The 18,397-nt window shown below is 42.3% G+C and overlaps 1 protein-coding gene across 3 annotated transcripts; it reads right to left on the bottom strand.

Moving 5' to 3' along the window:
* Nucleotides 1-348: 348 nt before the first annotated feature.
* Nucleotides 349-18,101, bottom strand: LOC142312146 (uncharacterized). Of its 3 annotated transcripts, XM_075351047.1 has the most exons (4): nucleotides 18,053-18,101; nucleotides 7,089-7,469; nucleotides 6,894-6,984; nucleotides 349-2,423 (listed from the first exon to the last, which is right to left on the bottom strand). In XM_075351047.1, exons 2-4 carry the CDS (start codon nucleotides 7,422-7,424, stop codon nucleotides 1,801-1,803), a joined length of 1,050 nt encoding a protein of 349 aa, XP_075207162.1. In that variant the 5' UTR covers nucleotides 7,425-7,469; nucleotides 18,053-18,101; the 3' UTR covers nucleotides 349-1,800. The 3 variants fall into 3 exon arrangements, with proteins under 3 accessions (XP_075207162.1, XP_075207161.1, XP_075207163.1); XM_075351046.1 differs by lacking the exon at nucleotides 18,053-18,101 and having other exon boundaries at nucleotides 7,089-7,478; XM_075351048.1 differs by lacking the exon at nucleotides 18,053-18,101 and having other exon boundaries at nucleotides 349-2,420; nucleotides 7,089-7,478.
* Between the last annotated feature and the right edge of the window lie 296 nt (nucleotides 18,102-18,397).

Here is an 18,397-nt window from a genome sequence, read left to right as displayed (position 1 = left end):
GGAGGCGGTTCGCCGGTCACAGCGACGTCGCCGGACAGGTAAGTATGTGTGACGGCTCTGGGCGATGTTGTGCGGCACGGGCAGCGATATGCCCGTGTCGCGCAACAGATGGGGGCGGGTACCCACACTAGCGATATCGGGACCGATATCGCAGTGTGTAAAGTAGCCTTTAGCCAACAGACTATCACACATGCTGCGGGAGTTTAAACACTTTTTGGAGAAAAATGAGTATAATTGTATAAATATCAGCAGGTTTGATTGGAGACACAAAGATTTGTTTGTTACGGAATGTAGAAGAACTGACTATGGACACACGTGGTAAAACTACAGCAGGATGTTTATTGTTCTTTGCACATAAATTGATAACATTTAAATGGATTCAGATGAACTCTCCTACAAAAGTGATTAACAAAGTCATTACTACAGGACTGTATGAGAAGGGGATTTATTCTAAAAAACGCCAGAGCCAAACAGAGAGAATCTGGGCTTCGCGACTGGATACTTCCGACCTTCAGTGTGTTAGCATGAGACAGGGTCCTTGCCCCTGGAGCTTCTCTACTTGGTAGAATGAGACTTAATGATATTGTTCACATAAAGAGCGTTTGAGTAAAATAGAAACTACCTAAATATGAGAACCTCGTCTAATCTATGTCATTCTATAAAGAACTATAAAGACGGCGCTTTTCTCCTGTATAATATACGTGATGTTGCTATAGCCCTAATATTTCTGTACATGAGGCCTCAGTAGAGATAATCTTACCCCAGCATTCTGGATTGGGGAAAAGGGAGAGGAGAGACATTTTATTATTATTTCTGCAAAAAAAAAACTGAAATAAAATATATCCGATTGCTTCTGGTTCCTTACACCAGAAATGTTGCTCTGCTCCCTAACTGTTGTACTATTCCTGGTGAGGGGCGCAACACTAATAAAATGTGATAAATTAATTAAGTGACATATCAATGAATTTGGCACATCTTATTGCTGCACCTTCTTTATTAAGACTGTATAAAACACAAATCTCAATGAATTGAGGCCTAAGACTTTTGTTTTCCAATAATCCAAGGTGTAGAATTTTGTAATTTGTTCATTGTACATAAGATTTATTTAATATCAGAGGTTTTGTCAAAGATGATTAAAAAAAGGGATCCTGAGTGTCCTACGTGTCAAATTAACCTATCATAGCTTACTGTTATGTTATAAAGTGTACTTTTTTTGATGGGGGTATATGTTCAGCATATTGAGACAATTGAGTGAGTAATTAAAATCAAAGTCTCCTTAGACCCAATAATATGTGTATTAGGTTAAAGAGAATGAATCAGTTTGCAATGATGGTGAAAAACCTACTTTACTCAGCCCACATCACAAAAAAATCACAAAAAATGGCCCACATCACATTCATACAAAGAAGAAATGGATCATAGATGCAAATAGTAATTTGTAACATGAACATGTTTATTATTGTATCATACATAAACTAAAGACGTTTATTCAGATATGGAGATTGTGGATATGAAGAAACTGTAATGAGAGGCAGATCATGGAGATTGGGAGTTAGAAAAAAAAGGAATTAATGTTCAGTATTTTTAGGCGAGGAGGGACCTAGGTGGAGGAGGTTGCAATACTCTTATCCATATAGTGAATATATAAATATAAAACAACGTGATATTTAATCCTAATGTTGTATTGCTTTCTAGATAACCAATGTGTATTAGTAACTGCATATATTTTAATTCTAATCTAAGTTCTAACTTGCTTTTCATTTCTCATTTACTCATTTGTCGTTACTTTGACTATCACTGTTATATGTTTTCTTGTGCAGTTGTAATAATATATGGTTTCACCTCTCTGTGAGTTATCTGATGAATAACTAAATCTGATTTCAAAGTAAAACAATCCCCACATTCTGAGCATAAAAAAGGCTTCTCTTCTGTGTGAGTTCTCTGATGTTTAATCAGACTTGATTTCTTTGAAAAACATTTCCAACATTCTGAACATGAAAATGGCCTCTCCCCTGTGTGAACTCTCTCATGTATAATAAGCTCTGATCTGTAGGTGAAACATTTCCCACACTCTGCACAAGAAAATCTTTTCTCTTTTGTGTGAACTTTTTTATGAGTAACAAAAGACATACTGAGGGGCAAACATTTTCTATATTCTGCATTTGATAATGTTGTCTTTGCTTTAAGAGCAGTTTGATTTTTAATGCCTCTTTTGTGACTTTTATATTCATCAATATTCTGTGATGAATCAGAAGATAGGACCTGTTTAAAAGGATCAGATGAGATATCTTTGGTGTGAAGGGATGATGGGATATCTGGAGTAATGGCATTAACTTCAGTTATGTCTTCTGTGATATCAAGGTCATCTGATTTAAAAATTGCAGATGTCTGTTGTCCCTCTGATCTGTTGGTACAGTCACCTGCTAAGAATAAAAATTATTATTTTTGAATAATATATTAATTATATTTGTATAACATTTCTAAAATATCCACAGAAATTGCAAGTTTTATAGAAAAATTCAATTATATACCTAGACAAAAACAGTTGACAATGTAACAATAGACCTCAGAGCAGGAACATGTTAGGCCCTATGCAATATTCAGAATTTTTTTTTTCAGCATGTAAATAGAAAAAAAAATGATAATTGTTTGGGAATGCTGTAATCAGACTAATGTCAGCAATTAAGTCTAGCTATTTTTACAGCAAAAAAAACAGAGTAAAAGCCGCTTTACACGCTGTGATCTCGCTAGCGAGATCACTAGCGTGTGTACCCGCTCCCATCGGTTGTGCGTCACGGGCAAATCGCTGCCCGTGGCGCACAGCATCGCTCAGACCCGTCACACTACTTACAGTTCGTTCGGCGTCACAGCGGCGTCGCTAAGCGGGCGCCCAATAGAAGCGGAGATGAGCGGGACGAACATCCCGCCCACCTCCTTTCTTCTTCATTGCCAGTGGCCGCAGGTAAGGTGAGGTTCCTCGTTCCTGCGGTGTCACACATAGCGATGTGTGTTGTCGCAGGAACGACGAACAACATCGTACCTGCAGCAGCAACGATAATTGGGAATAGAAGAGCATGTCAATGATTAACGATTTTGCGACCTTTTTCAAGCGCTCGTAGGTTTCACAAGCAACGACATCGCTAAAGAGGCCGGATGTGTGTCACGAATTCCGTGAACCCAACGACAACGCTTTAGCAATGTCGCTGTGTGTAAAGCAGCCTTAAAAGCAAAACCAATAACAATGGCTAAATTTCCTATTTTTCACCATTTCTTCCCATTTTTTATTTTTTCTGTTTTTACAGTACATTATGATGATAGGAATGGTGTCACTCAAAATTACAATTTATCCCAGAAAATACAAGCGTTAAAATGTCAATTGCCAGCAAAAAAAATTATGTCTCTTATTAGAGAACAAGGAAAACAAAACAAAAAATGATAAATACTCTGGTCATCAAAAACTTAACTTAATTTGCTCTTAAAATTATTATTATTTATTATAGCGCCATTTAGTCCATGGCGCTTTACATGTGAAAAGAGGTATACATAATAGGGACAAATACAGTAATCAAACAATACAAGGCACAGACAGGTACTGGAGGAAAGAGGATCCTGCCTGCGAGAGCTCACAGCCTACAACAGGGGTCTCAAACTCAGCTGGGTGTATGGGCTGCACATAGAAAAAAAGTAATTTGGGAGGCCGCATTCATTGCAGGACGAAGTGACATTTTTGTTGGTACCATATTTTTTTTCTCTACACCTTTGGATCGCTGTTTTTGAACATTTTTGCTCATTTATTATAACACGTTCACTTTTTTTGTTTAAATATACCATATAGTAATTTTGGCCAACATCTTTTAGTAATATGGCCCCATCCTGTTCCCCTTCTTGAAGTAATGTTCCCATCCTGGTACCCATTCTGCAGTGATGAGTCCATCCTGTAGAAATGTGCTCCATCCTGTAGTAATGTTTCCATCCTGTAGTAATGTGCCCATTAATGCCGCTTTTACAAATGTGCCCCATCCTTGTCCTCATCCTGTAGTAATGTGGCCATCCTGTAGTAATGTGCACCATCCTTGTCCCCATTCTGTAGTAAAGTGCCTATCCTTCTCTCCTTTTACAAATGTACCCCATCCTTGTCCCCATCCTGTAGTAATGTGCCCCCTCCTGTATTAATGTGCCCAACCTTGTTTCCTTTTACTAATGTGCCCCATCCTTGTGCCCATCCTGTAGTAATGTGCCCCATCCTTGTCCCCTTTTATTAATGTGCCCCACCTGTGTCCTCATCCTGCAGCAATGTGCTCATCCATGTCTCCTTTTTCTAATGTACCCATGCAGGTCCTCTTCTTGTAGTAATGTCACACACACACACACACGCACACACACTAGCAATGTCCCATCCTGGTCCCCTATTGTGCCATTATTTATATATATATATATATATATATATATATATATACACATATATATATATATATATACACACACACACACACACTCTAGCAATGTCCCATCCTAGTCCCCTATAATGCCATGAAACTCACACACATTCTTCTTCTCTGCTTCTTGCTGCCTGCAGGCACGAATCCCCCTTGGCAAGCGCAGCTGCTGTCAGCGCTTCATTTAACATTCAGATGAACGTTTTGCCGCCACTGCGCAGAGTCAAGCTCTCTCTGCACTATTCTAATGGGAGCCGCCAGCCAATCAGATGAAGGAAGTGATGTCATACGCATCAGCTGCTTGCCTCTGATTGAACAGCAGCTTCCATTTGAATAGTGCAGAGAGAGCTTGACTCTGTGCGGTGGTGGCAAAGCGTTCATCTGAAATACAGCAGTGACGGCTGCAGCCCCTGCACTGGCTGCTATCGTTACCGGGTCCACATGCCTGTAGGCCACAAGGAGCAGCCTGAGGGGGCTGCGTGTTTAAGACCTTTGGTCTACAATAAGGGGAGATTTTTATTTTCTGACCTCTTAGACTCAATGGACAGCTCAAATTTTTATATAATGGACATTTGTAGAATTCTTAACAAAAATACCTGTCAGTCTCTTGAAAGTAAAATATCCGACCTTCATGTAATGATTTCTGTCCTTTTTTATATCTACATTTTGAGAGGCATTTAGTAAAGCTCCTGTGGGTGGGCTGCCCGGCCCCCATATACTCACTGTGGATAATACTAATCTCCCGCATTTCTTACAATTACCCAGTGCTGAACGTTGGATAAAAAAGGGAATTATTACTGTCACAGATATTAAAGCTGGACTCGTCATACAAGGAGGATTAGAGAACTCAGATTTCTTTATTTGCAGTAAGATGTTCTATTCAGCCTTAACCCCAACTTTTCATTTTGAGGGAACATTTCCCCCTCATGGATTATTTATTGTGAAATCTATAAAGGCAGAATAATTTCCCTATAAAAACATTCGATTAATCGACTTTTAGAGATTAAATTTTGGGAATCAGATCTTGGATTTATCTTAACCCCTTCCTGAATGGGCTATTTCACGTTATTTTGTTTTTCTTTTTTCCTCACTTTCCTCCAACTGCAATAACTTTTTTACTATTCCATCCACATACCCATATGAGGGCTTGTTTTTTTGCTGGACAAGTTGCTATTTTGAATTACACCATTATTTTTATCATCTGATGCACTGGAAAGCGGGGAAAAAATTCCAAGTCAGCTGAAATTGCAAAAGTGCAATTCTACTATTGTTATTTTTTTTTTTATTTATTTATTACACAGAATTACACAGCCTCCTGCTGGCACGTGTTAAATGCCACTGTCTGATTCACAGCGGCATTTAACAGCTCACCAGCCGCAGGCAGAGCACAGCTCCGCCTGCAGCTTTTAGACGCAGATGGTGGCTGAATAACACTGCCATGATCCAACGGGAAAGAGGCGGGTAAGATGTGCAAGCCCACATCAAAGTTAGGGAGCTTGCATATGATGTACCAACCATATGTCAGGAAAGCGTTAAACAATGGGAAATAGTTGTGAATTCTGCCAGTTTTCTTCTTTACATCAAATGAGAGAATATTTCAATTTATGGTTATTCACAGGTTGCACCGTCCTCGGCTTTTATGCAGAAGATTGGAAATATTAAATATTCTAATTGTCTGAAGTGTAACTCAGAGGCGGCAGATCTATTGGGACGGCCGGGAAATTAGGGATTTGTGGGAATCTCATCACATTTGTTGCTGAGAGGCTGAATATTGTTTAGTTCTTTCAGGATCTAATTACTATCTGCAAGGGGAATTATTCTTAAGAACTGGATAACTTGTAATAATACAATTTTACATCAACAGGTTAGGCCGAGTTACACATCCAAATATAATAATTGCTGGGATAAATATAATGAAAGAGTTTTGGAAACATGGGAAGAATTATTGATTGAAGGGTTTTCTCTTCTTTTCTTTTGTTGCTCTCAATGAATGCAAATAGTAATAGAAAGGACAGAAAAAAATAAATTGTATAATATTGTGTTAATGTGTCTACTGTCTATATTTGATCATATCGATAAAGACATGGATGGACTGGTGTCTCGTCATAAAAGCAAGGCCCACCATACAGATTTTGTTTTTCTTCAGATTATATTCTTAGCACATTCTATGTACGCTGTTATTTGGCTTCGTAACTGACAGACCTGGGAAGGTAAGGGTCAGCATCTTCTAATTCCAGAGATTTGGGTGCGTTCTTCGAGCTGTAAGCTCTGGCCGGAAAAGATCTCACTCCAACAGAAAGACTTCCAATGCCAAAGTAATGGGGGACAGTTTTGGTATTGCAGCAGTATGGTGACTGCTTGATTGCGCTATGGCTGGACTACACAACAGATAAACCAGACACAGACGATGACTGAGATGAATCTGCGACTTCTCTAGATTTAGTGGTTCCTACTCACCTGAGAGGTTATCTGTAGGAATTTCCTCTTTACACCACTCAACACCCCTCACATAGGTCTCTGTAGTATTAATATGGTTCAGATCTTTACCCTGAAACAAATATTGTAAAAGTCACAGATGGAGAAGTCACATCTATGATCAGCTCTAATCCTGCCATCTGCAAGGTTCTCATTACATAAGTAATTATTTTTCACCTTTTTTCGGGCCACCATTCCAGACTTGTGTAATGTGCGTCGCACAGTGCTTGCATGGACGTCTGTGATTTCACTATTCCGAAGCATACGAGCCACCTCCACTGCGGTGTTTGCCGCACCAGAACTGATAGTCTCTGTGATGAGCTGACTTGTTGACTCTGATATTTTGCCTGGACGTCCACCTCTTGGCTTTCGAATGGATGGACGGACTAGATTTCGTATTCTTCCAACTGTCATGGCGCTAACATTGTGCATTTTGGCAATTGTCTTGGCCGAGAGACCGCTATCGATGAGCTGGATGATGCTGTTTGTCTTTTCTTGGGAAAGCTTCTTCATGGCTGCTCCTCAATTTGAACCAGTGACCTTTTGCCTGAAAATCAACTTAAACACTGAACTATTAGGGAATGTGAAAACAGATTGCAATGTATTAGTATACAGAAATAAAAAGATTTTTCCACCACCACAAGCAAAACAGTAATAATGCAGTGACAGGACAAGAATCTGCATAGGTAATAATATGCTAAATAGTTGTAATTCAAATGTATGTATGAGATAGCAAAGATGATTGTGAGGATGGTGGATGGTGAGGTATGGAGCCTGAAAGTCAAAAGTTGAAAACATTGTTACCCTTTTGCTCGTCAGTGTAGAGTATATAGCCAAGTCCCCACTCTCCCTCTTATAGCCTATATACCCCAGTCTCCCCGCCTATATATATAGCATGGCCAAGTAACCACACTCCAAAAATTGATATATATAAATCCACAATTTTAGTACATATATCAGATTCACATAAAATAGAATTTAAGAATGAAAACTGCTTCTCCTACCAGTCTCCTGAGCTCCAGGAATTAGTCTTGTCAATGATAACAGAGAGGATTGAGGGCAGGTGTTTCCCAATTTCACAGTGGGCCAGTCTGAGCCTGTCCCCGATTAATCAAGGCCAGTGACGTTCACGTCTGTCTTCATCAACAGTCGTGTTTTAGTCAGACGCTACTGATTCTTTAGGAGGCACATGTGCCTTGCTACAAATCTGACTTCTGGCACAGACTGGAATAATAATTTATATAGCGCTATTAATTCCACAGCGCTTTACATACATTGGCAACACTGTCCCCATTGGGGCTCACAATCTAGAGTCCCTATCTATATGTCTTTGGAGTGTGGGAGGAAACCGGAGTACCCGGAGGAAACCCACGCAAACACGGGGAGAACATACAAACTCCTTGCAGATGGTGTCCTTGGTGAGATTTGAACCCAGGACCCCAGCGCTGCAAGACTGCAGTGCTAACCACTGAGCCACCGTGCCACCCGAATAAGATTTTATTTCTAAAGGAACACAACAGCTAATCATAAATTAGATAAGTTCTGGTTTCATGCCCCCAGTAAGCCCCGCTTTACCACATCTCCAACCATTTTTGTGGAGTTGATCAAAACTGGGGAGAAAATTACCAAACTCCGTGTTGTAACAAAATTATTGTGCAAAACTAGTAATCAGGGAGCACTAAAATGCTAGAGTGCTCGAATCGAGAAGGTCAGACACTCAGACGGGCTTGATTCAAGTAATGAGTGTTATGGAAATCCACAGGTCATCAATTAGGCTAGGTTCCCATTTCCATTGTTTTGCATCAGTCACATGCGTTGCTTGACGCTTGTGACTGATGCGTTGTACAAAAGGTGACAAGAATTGGAATTCATTGTCACGAGAAAGCGGATTCTGTTGTAAACAGAGTGATCGTTCACAATAGCCGCCCGCCGGCTTTTGAGAGCGATCAGCTGATCTCCCGGCCGCCGGCTATTGTGAACGATCAGCTGATCGCTCTCATAAGCCGGCCGCCAGATTTTGAGAGCGATCAGCTGATCACCCGGCGGATGGCTTCTGTGAGCGATCAGCTGATGTACCGGCCCCCGGCTTTTGAGAGCGCAGTCGCTCTCAAAAGCCAGCGGCCGGGAGATCAGCTGATCGCTCTCTAAGCCGGCCGCCGGCTTTTGAAAGCGATCAGCTGATTGCTTTCAAAAGCCGGTGGCCGACTTATGAGAGTGATCAGCTGATCTCCCGGCCGCCAGCTTTTGAGAGCGACTGATCACTCTCAAAAGCCGGTGGCCGGGAGATCAGCTGATCCCTCACAGAAGCCGGCCGCCGGGTGATCAGCTGATCGTTCGGCCGCCGAGAGAGACACATTCATTTGAATGATTAAACACAAGATTTGAGCATGCGCAGTGAAAACATAAGGATTCCGCTGCTCAAAAAACGTTACATGCTGCGTTCCTGATGCCCGATGGATGCAACGCAAGGGCATCAGTCGCAATCCGCTGCTCATACAAGTCTATGGGAAGCAACGGAATGCGCCAAATGGATTGCGTTGTTTATTAGAGCGGCGGATTGTGAGTGATGATAAACAACGGAAATGCCACCCGTGGTGAGCCCCTGTTGTATCATAGCTCCGCCCATTTTGAGCTGGGTGAAGCAGTCGAGCAACCAACATAACTCCACACTGTGAAAAATTACAAAATTTTTACAAACAATATACTACAACATTCTAGAATAATTACTTTGATTAATCAGGGCAATAGTGTTCATATTTAACAAATTTTAAATATGTGTAGAAAAAAAAAAATTAACTCTTTTGTACACTACAACGTTCATGTATGTTGTAGGGATGGTATGGGCACAGCTACATTGCTAATTCCAGAACTTCAATGCCTTGCCAGGTACAGCGCTCTCCTGTAACGCTCATTGACTCTCCTCAAATACCGTACTTAATTATTGGAGGTCTGCTGGGTTACTATAGTAGCTGGAGGCCATATAATGGATTTTAGGTCTGCAATGCACAAATATCTATTACACAATACTAAAGACAGTGTATAATAAGTTAAATTTGAAGGCCCTACACATTACACCAAGTTGGACGTAACTGCTTATTTCAGGACAATTGGTCGAACACTAAAAGGTGGCTTTACACGCTACGAGATCACTAAAGCGATCTCGTTGGGGTCACGGAATTTGTGACGCACATCCGGCCACTTTAGCGATGTCGTTGTGTGTGACACCTATGAGCGATTTTGAATCGTCTCAAAAACGTTCAAAATCGCTTATCGGTGACATGCCCCCCCCTCTTCCCAATTATCGTTGCTGCAGTAACGATGTTGTTTGTCGTTCCTGCGGCAGCACACATCGCTATGTGTGACGCCGCTGGAATGACAAATATCTCCTTACCTGCGTCCACCGGAAAAGGAGGAAGGAAGGAAGGAGGTGGGCGGGATGTTCCGGCCGCTCATCTCCGCCCCTCCTTTTCTATTGGGCGTTGGTTCAGTGACGCTGCTGTGACGCTGAACGAACCGCCCCCTTAGAAAGGAGGCGGTTCGCCGGTCACATCGACATCGCAGAGCAGGTATGTGCGTGTGACGCTGCCGTAGCGATAATGTTCGCTACGGCAGCGATCACACGATATCGCACGTACGATGGGGCGGATGCTATCACGATTGACATCGCTAGCATCGGCTAGCGATGTCGCAGCGTGTAAAGCGACCTTTAACCTTAATAAAGGGCTTGGTGGAGTACTATGTGCCAAATTCATTAAAAGACAAACGCCACTTAATGATAAGGCAACTTTCTCAGTAATGTTCCCCTCAGCTTGCCTCACCAGAAATGCTACTCCTCCATGTAATGACTTGAGTTGCATTTCTGGAGTAAGAAACATGGGCTCAGATGATACTGTAAAGGGGGACTCTGCTTCCCACACTCTCTTGTCCACTCACTATCGCAATAGGCTGACAATGAGCTGAGCGCACTTCCACACCACACGTTTTGCTGCTACCACTCTGTTTTGTTCGGCCAGCGAGACGCCTGCACTGGGTCGCACAATAACTCTTGACACCAGCTTTCCTGAGCAGCTGACAGGTACTCATATTGCATTCTGGCATACATAGGGTATCACAGCCAGGTTATTCTCACCCTCCTCTGTGTTTATGGCTATGTTTACAGCAGCAAGGAATAATCTTATTACATTTTAGATTTCATATACAGAAAGAAATACAGTGCTTCAAAAATGTTATAAAAGATGGAATTTTAAAAATACATACCAACAGGCAATACAATATAAAATACAGAGAAGTCTTATGAATTAGATCCGTGAGAGCTTCAGGCGCAAGAAATATGGACAGATCTGCAATACTTCAAGTTGCTTCTCCTGGGGTCTGACACTGATATTCTTTAGATGACATTATAAAGTGTCTTATAGACCCCTCGCTAGTCCATCAACTGAGGTCAGAGGAGGACAGGTGATTAGATTCGATTTGAATCCAGTTTTGGGCCTTATTTACACGGCCGGTCACATGTCCCCCCCCCCCAGGAACCTTCTTGAGAAATAATATGGCTGTCATCTTACCGACCATCCTTCAAGAGATCTATAGACACCACACATGAATATGATATATCTATAATTCAGGGATATATTACGGTCCTGTGAGTTGCCAACTACCAAAACATTTGGAAATTTACCCACAGATGCGAATATGATCATGGATATATCCGGAGATTAGGTCATAGTTGGACTGTATAGATGTGCATGGAAAATATTGTACTTCCATTGTCATGTGAGGCCTCTAATATGGAGCCATCCCGTCGGCGTTAGGGACAGGTATCATCACCTAACACTGAGTAGCACTACTTTACTAATTAAGATGTACACTGTTTAGCTATAACTCTATGACAAAACTAGTAACTTAACACATGATTTGTGTACAGGATCCAGTGCCCGGAGGCAGAGACCGGGACAAGTCTTCTATTCCACTGACCCCAAAGAAATGCCAATGTCCAGTGTTTACAATTCACAGAGGCAATGCAATCATCCTCCACAGGAATCTTCAACAATAGACACTACACACTTATAATTAGATTCCATCTTACATGACAATATGTATAGAGCTAAAGTGTTGGATGAGTGTGGCGCAGAGCAGTGAAAATAGCATTCATACAGAGCAGAGCTATGTGTGTAGGATGTATGAAGGTCAAGTGTACAGGGTGCATACGGAGCAGAGCTGTGTGTACAAAGCAAAGCCATTTTGGCAGTACTATGGGCATCAAACTGTGACTATGAATCTGTCTACAAAAATCTGACCCACATCTCCGTACAGAAAAAAGTGTGAACAGGTGCCAGCTGCCGTGACTGCATAATATACAAACAAAAGAATCTTATAGCCTCTGTAAGCGCCAAGATATACACTGGAGATCAAAATTACAGAGCAACACACATTTTTCTAAATGTTGCAGTCATCGTGTAGGCCTATGTGATTATATCCTAACATGAGTAACTAGCAGTATTTTACACTTATTTCATTTTTTTTTCTCCAAAAGCAAGTAAATGAGATAAATGTAAAAGAACACTGATTAAAATTAGAGAAAACTTTCCGATATCTGCAAGTTATTGATGTTAGTCTGGCACCTGGTGCTAATTTCTTTAATTATCTGACAAATCCTATGTAACTGGCAGCCTAACTTTCCAGATTGCACTGTCTTTGCAAAAATGATGTGCAGTTCCAAAGTGGCTGAAACACTCCGGCAGCAGGTTTTCCAGATGAAGGCCAAAGGGGTGATCTTATCAGTCATAGCAAGAGAAATTGGTCGTTCCAAGTCTGTGATTTTGAGAATATTGAATCTTTACAACATCACAAACGCTCAAGTCCCCCAAGAAGGCTGATCACGCTTGCAGGATAATGCAAAGAATCTCTATGGGCAATTGCTCTGCAGTTCAGCACTGAACAGGGTAAGGATCTGTCTCATCATATAGTGTCACAACGTTTAAGAGCATTTGGACTGAGAGTCTATTCTGCAGTGAACAAACCTCTCATTAGCAGAAAGACTCAAAAGGCTAGACTCACCTTTGGTGAGGAGCATGTTGTATAGATAGAGGAGAAGTCATCCACAGTTCATTTTAGTGATGAAAGCAGGTTTTATTTATTTGGGTCTGATGGGAAACATGTTCTTCGACAAATCAGGGAAAGACTGTGATATAGAAGGGTTAATAGTTTCTCTATTTCTTTATTAAAGATATTTTATTGTTCCATTAGTAAGTATATCTGGTGGTAGTTCATAGTCATTATGGAGCCTTCGGAATGAGAGACAAGCTCAAGGATTATTATTGTCTCTAAATGTTCTTCTTTTCTTCTTCTTATCTCATATGCATGACTCTACATTTTTGTTTTGCTAAAACTTAAAGGTCATATGAGCAACTTGTAAAGTCTAGCTAGAAGCCTTTTTTGCAATATCACATTGATCTGTAAATGGTATAAATAAACTGTACCTTAGCTAAATAAACAGAAAATTGATCATGTTCACATGAATGCAGGTCTTTTCTCCGAGCGCTCGATCTTGATTAGGTCTGAAGAGGCCTAATTCAGAGGACCTCACTGGTGATCCCATAAGCTGACTTGTGACAAAACAGAACAGCTACAACAACTGAAACCAAAGTGTGTTAAGTCAGTGAAAGGTGGTGGAGAAGTGTCATGGTTTGGGGAATGTTTTCTGCAGCAGGAGTTGAACCTTTCATACAGCTACATGGCAGAGTGAATGCAAGTGTGGATCAGAACCTTACTTACACATGGTTCCTTACTTGCGTTCATCGCTCAATCAGCCAACAATTTTCATGCAGGACAATGCCCCCTATCAAACAGCAAAACAGGTAAAGCAGTTCCTTGAAACAGAAAACATTAAAACAATGAAGTGGCCAGCCCAGAGTCCTGATCTAAACCCAATAGAAAAACTCTGGAAAATCCTTGGTGAGGCTATGTGCGCACGCTGCGGATTTACCGTGGATTTTGCCGCTGATTACCTACAGAAAATGTGTCTAACATTGCTGCAGTCATTCCCCAGCAAATCGTATGGATTTTAAAAAATGCTGTGCGCACACTGCGTTTTTTTTATACCAGCAGATTTACCCGCGGATTTTCCGCTGCGGAATTAATGAGCATGTCACTTCTTTTCCACAGGTACCTGTGGTTTTTGCCGTTTTTTTTCTTAAGAAAAAGGCACTTTTTAGTGCGCACATAGCCTGACAAAGTTATGGCCAGGAAACCCACAGTCAAAGAAATGTGGAAGAGACTGGAAGAAGAGTGGACCAAAATCACACCAGAGCAATGTGAGAGACTAGTGATGTCCTGTGGCCGCAGATGTGCTGAAGTCATTCAAAGTAAACGCCTGTACACTTCCTACTGATTGGTGACTGTTGTTACCTTCAGAAAATTAACTTATAATCTTTCTCTGTGCTACAGCCATTGCTGTTCTCTAATATAAAGATCATCACGTTTTGGGCAAAATAAAGGTTTTATGCTGATAAACTTTGGATCTTCTGTAAAACACTGTTCTAGTGGCATGGTGGACCCCTTACAGATAAACCTTCAAATGTTCATCAATGTAGATTATATTATTTCTGAAAAAAGCAAGTGAGCATACATTGTTCTCTAATTTTGATCTCCAGTGTATGTGAGCACAGGAAATGTGATCAGCATTAGGTTAAGGTCCCATAAGGAAAGCAGAGTCTGGTCACAGCTGGTGAGCGGAGGAGCCTCATTCTTATTAGTGTTTCCATACAGTAATGCAGTAATACAGCAGTAATGCCGATCACATCCCATATATACAACGTCTCCATACAGAGAAAAAGGAGCCAGCACGATCTGAAATTGGCATGCATCATATTAAAAGTGAAAATTCACAGATTTATTCCAACTGTACTATAATAAAAAAAATGAGATTTTTAGCAAATAATTGATCAATTCTTTGAGCCACCCCTGCCAACAAATAATTGATCAATTCTTTGAGCCACCCCTGCCAGCAAATAATTGATCAATTCTTTGAGCCACCCCTGCCAGCAAATAATTGATCAATTCTTTGAGCCACCCCTGCCCTGGCACTGGGAGGGTCAGTTCTGATATAGTCCTAGTATGTGTAGAGCTTGCTCCACATGCTGGGACCTGGGCTGGCCTCTATCCACAATTGCCTCTTTTGCAACATAGAAGCGCTGTCTGGCACTGGGAGGGTCAGTTCTGATATAGTCCTGGTATGTGTAGAGCTTGCTCCACATGCTGGGACCTGGGCTGGCCTCTATCCACAATTGCCTCTTTTGCAACATAGAAGCGGTTATATAGCTGTCTGGCACTGGGAGGGTCAGTTCTGATATAGTCCTGGTATGTGTAGAGCTTGCTCCACATGCTGGGACCTGGGCTGGCCTCTATCCACAATTGCCTCTTTTGCAACATAGAAGCGGTTATATATACAGGTTACAGGTATGTGTGCTCCATTATGGTTCTGCTTTTAACTTTATCTATGAGGCCGCATGGCACATGAAATACAGAATATAGAGTAGGACCCCCCTATTGAGATTTGCCGTGACGTTGGCAGGGGTGGCTCAAAGAATTGATCAATTATTTGCTAAAAATCTCATTTATATTACAGTACAGTTGGAATAAATTTGTGAATTTGCACTTTTTATATGATGCATGCCATTTTCAGATCTTGCTGGCTCCCCTCTCTCAACATCTCCATACAACGGTAATGCCGATCACATCCCATATATACAGCGTCTCCATACAGCGGTAATGCCGATCACATCTCATATATACAGCGTCTCCATACAGCGGTAATGCCGATCACATCCCATATATACAGCGTCTCCATACAGCGGTAATGCCGATCACATCCCATATATACAGCGTCTCCATACAGCGGTAATGCCGATCACATCCCATATATACAGCGTCTCCATACAGCAGTAATGCCGATCACATCCCATATATACAGCAGTAATGCCGATCACATCCCATATATACAGCGTCTCCATACAGCGGTAATGCCGATCACATCCCATATATACAGCATCTCCATACAGCAGTAATGCCGATCACATCCCATATATACAGCGTCTCCATACAGCGGTAATGCCGATCACATCCCATATATACAGCGTCTCCATACAGCGGTAATGCCGATCACATCCCATATATACAGCGTCTCCATACAGCGGTAATGCCGATCACATCTCATATATACAGCGTCTCCATACAGCGGTAATGCCGATCACATCCCATATATACAGCGTCTCCATACAGCGGTAATGCCGATCACATCCCATATATACAGCGTCTCCATACAGCGGTAATGCCGATCACATCCCATATATACAGCGTCTCCATACAGCGGTAATGCCGATCACATCCCTATATATACAGCGTCTCCATACAGCGGTAATGCCGATCACATCCCATATATACAGCATCTCCATACAGCGGTAATGCCGATCACATCCCATATATACAGTGTCTCCATACAGCGGTAATGCCGATCACATCCCATATATACAGCGTCTCCATACAGCGGTAATGCCGATCACATCCCATATATACAGTGTCTCCATACAGCGGTAATGCCGATCACATCCCATATACAGCGTCTCCATACAGCGGTAATGCCGATCACATCCCCTATATACAGCGTCTCCATACAGCGGTAATGCCGATCACATCCCATATACAGCGTCTCCATACAGCGGTAATGCCGATCACATCCCATATATACAGCGTCTCCATACAGTGGTAATGCCGATCACATCCCATATATACAGCGTCTCCATACAGCGGTAATGCCGATCACATCCCATATATACAGCGTCTCCATACAGCGGTAATGCCGATCACATCCCATATATACAGCGTCTCCATACAGCGGTAATGCCGATCACATCCCATATATACAGCGTCTCCATACAGCGGTAATGCCGATCACATCCCATATATACAGCGTCTCCATACAGCGGTAATGCCGATCACATCCCATATATACAGCGTCTCCATACAGCGGTAATGCCGATCACATCCCATATATACAGCGTCTCCATACAGCGGTAATGCCGATCACATCCCATATATACAGCGTCTCCATACAGCGGTAATGCCGATCACATCCCATATATACAGCGTCTCCATACAGTGGTAATGCCGATCACATCCCATATATACAGCGTCTCCATACAGCGGTAATGCCGATCACATCCCATATATACAGCGTCTCCATACAGCGGTAATGCCGATCACATCCCATATATACAGCGTCTCCATACAGCGGTAATGCCGATCACATCCCATATATACAGCGTCTCCATACAGCGGTAATGCCGATCACATCCCATATACAGCGTCTCCATACAGCGGTAATGCCGATCACATCCCATATATACAGCGTCTCCATACAGCGGTAATGCCGATCACATCCCATATATACAGCGTCTCCATACAGCGGTAATGCCGATCACATCCCATATATACAGCGTCTCCATACAGCAGTAATGCCGATCACATCTCATATATACAGCGTCTCCATACAGCAGTAATGCCGATCACATCTCATATATACAGCGTCTCCATACAGCGGTAATGCCGATCACATCTCATATATACAGCGTCTCCATACAGCGGTAATGCCGATCACATCCCATATATACAGCGTCTCCATACAGCGGTAATCCCGATCACATCCCATATATACAGCGTCTCCATACAGCGGTAATCCCGATCACATCCCATATATACAGCGTCTCCATACAGCAGTAATGCCGGTCACATCTCATATATACAGCGTCTCCATACAGCGGTAATGCCGATCACATCCCATATATACAGCGTCTCCATACAGCGGTAATGCCGATCACATCCCATATATACAGCGTCTCCATACAGCGGTAATGCCGATCACATCTCATATATACAGCGTCTCCATACAGCGGTAATGCCGATCACATCCCATATACAGCGTCTCCTCATCTCATAGAGGCGGCGGATTCTTATGCTTCTACACGAATCAGAGGAAAAGGCAGAAAACCTTCCGATTCCAAGAAATTACCGACAACAAACACCAAAATAGTCTCAGTGCTAAAGGGGTTAATATGGCCTACACCCAGTAATGGGGAATCTCCACATACCTCCACCTGCAGAGCCGCACACTAGATATATGGCTGCTCTGTGCTTACAGGACCTGTGATGATGTCACATGGAGGGGAGGAGTCAGGGGTCACATGATCAGCTCCTCAGTGTATGCAGGACTCTGCTGTGCTGGGTGTCATGGAGCTGAGGGGAAGGCTATGTGTGGGGTCAGGAGGGTGTATGGAGCGGAGCCGTGTGTGTACGAGGTGTACGGAGCGGAGCCGTGTGTGTACGAGGTGTACGGAGCGGAGCCGTGTGTGTACGAGGTGTACGGAGCAGAGCCGTGTGTGTGTACGAGGTGTACGGAGCAGAGCCGTGTGTGTACGAGGTGTACGGAGCGGAGC

Source organism: Anomaloglossus baeobatrachus, chromosome 5 (assembly GCF_048569485.1).
Source record: "Anomaloglossus baeobatrachus isolate aAnoBae1 chromosome 5, aAnoBae1.hap1, whole genome shotgun sequence".
Lineage (NCBI taxonomy): Eukaryota > Metazoa > Chordata > Amphibia > Anura > Aromobatidae > Anomaloglossus > Anomaloglossus baeobatrachus.
Note: the sequence above shows the minus strand (reverse complement) of the source record. Positions and strands in the feature narration are given on the sequence as shown.

What these genes read in the sequence shown, in the direction of transcription:
- LOC142312146 (XM_075351047.1), bottom strand. Translation starts at nt 7,424, where the DNA reads ATGAAGAAGCTTTCCCAAGAAAAGACAAACAGCATCATCCAGCTCATC. An exon ending in GAATGGTGGCCCGAAAAAAG is followed by an intron (nt 6,985 to 7,088) that starts GTGAAAAATAAT and finishes TATTTGTTTCAG; the next exon opens with GGTAAAGATCTGAACCATAT. An exon ending in TCCTACAGATAACCTCTCAG is followed by an intron (nt 2,424 to 6,893) that starts GTGAGTAGGAAC and finishes TTTTATTCTTAG; the next exon opens with CAGGTGACTGTACCAACAGA.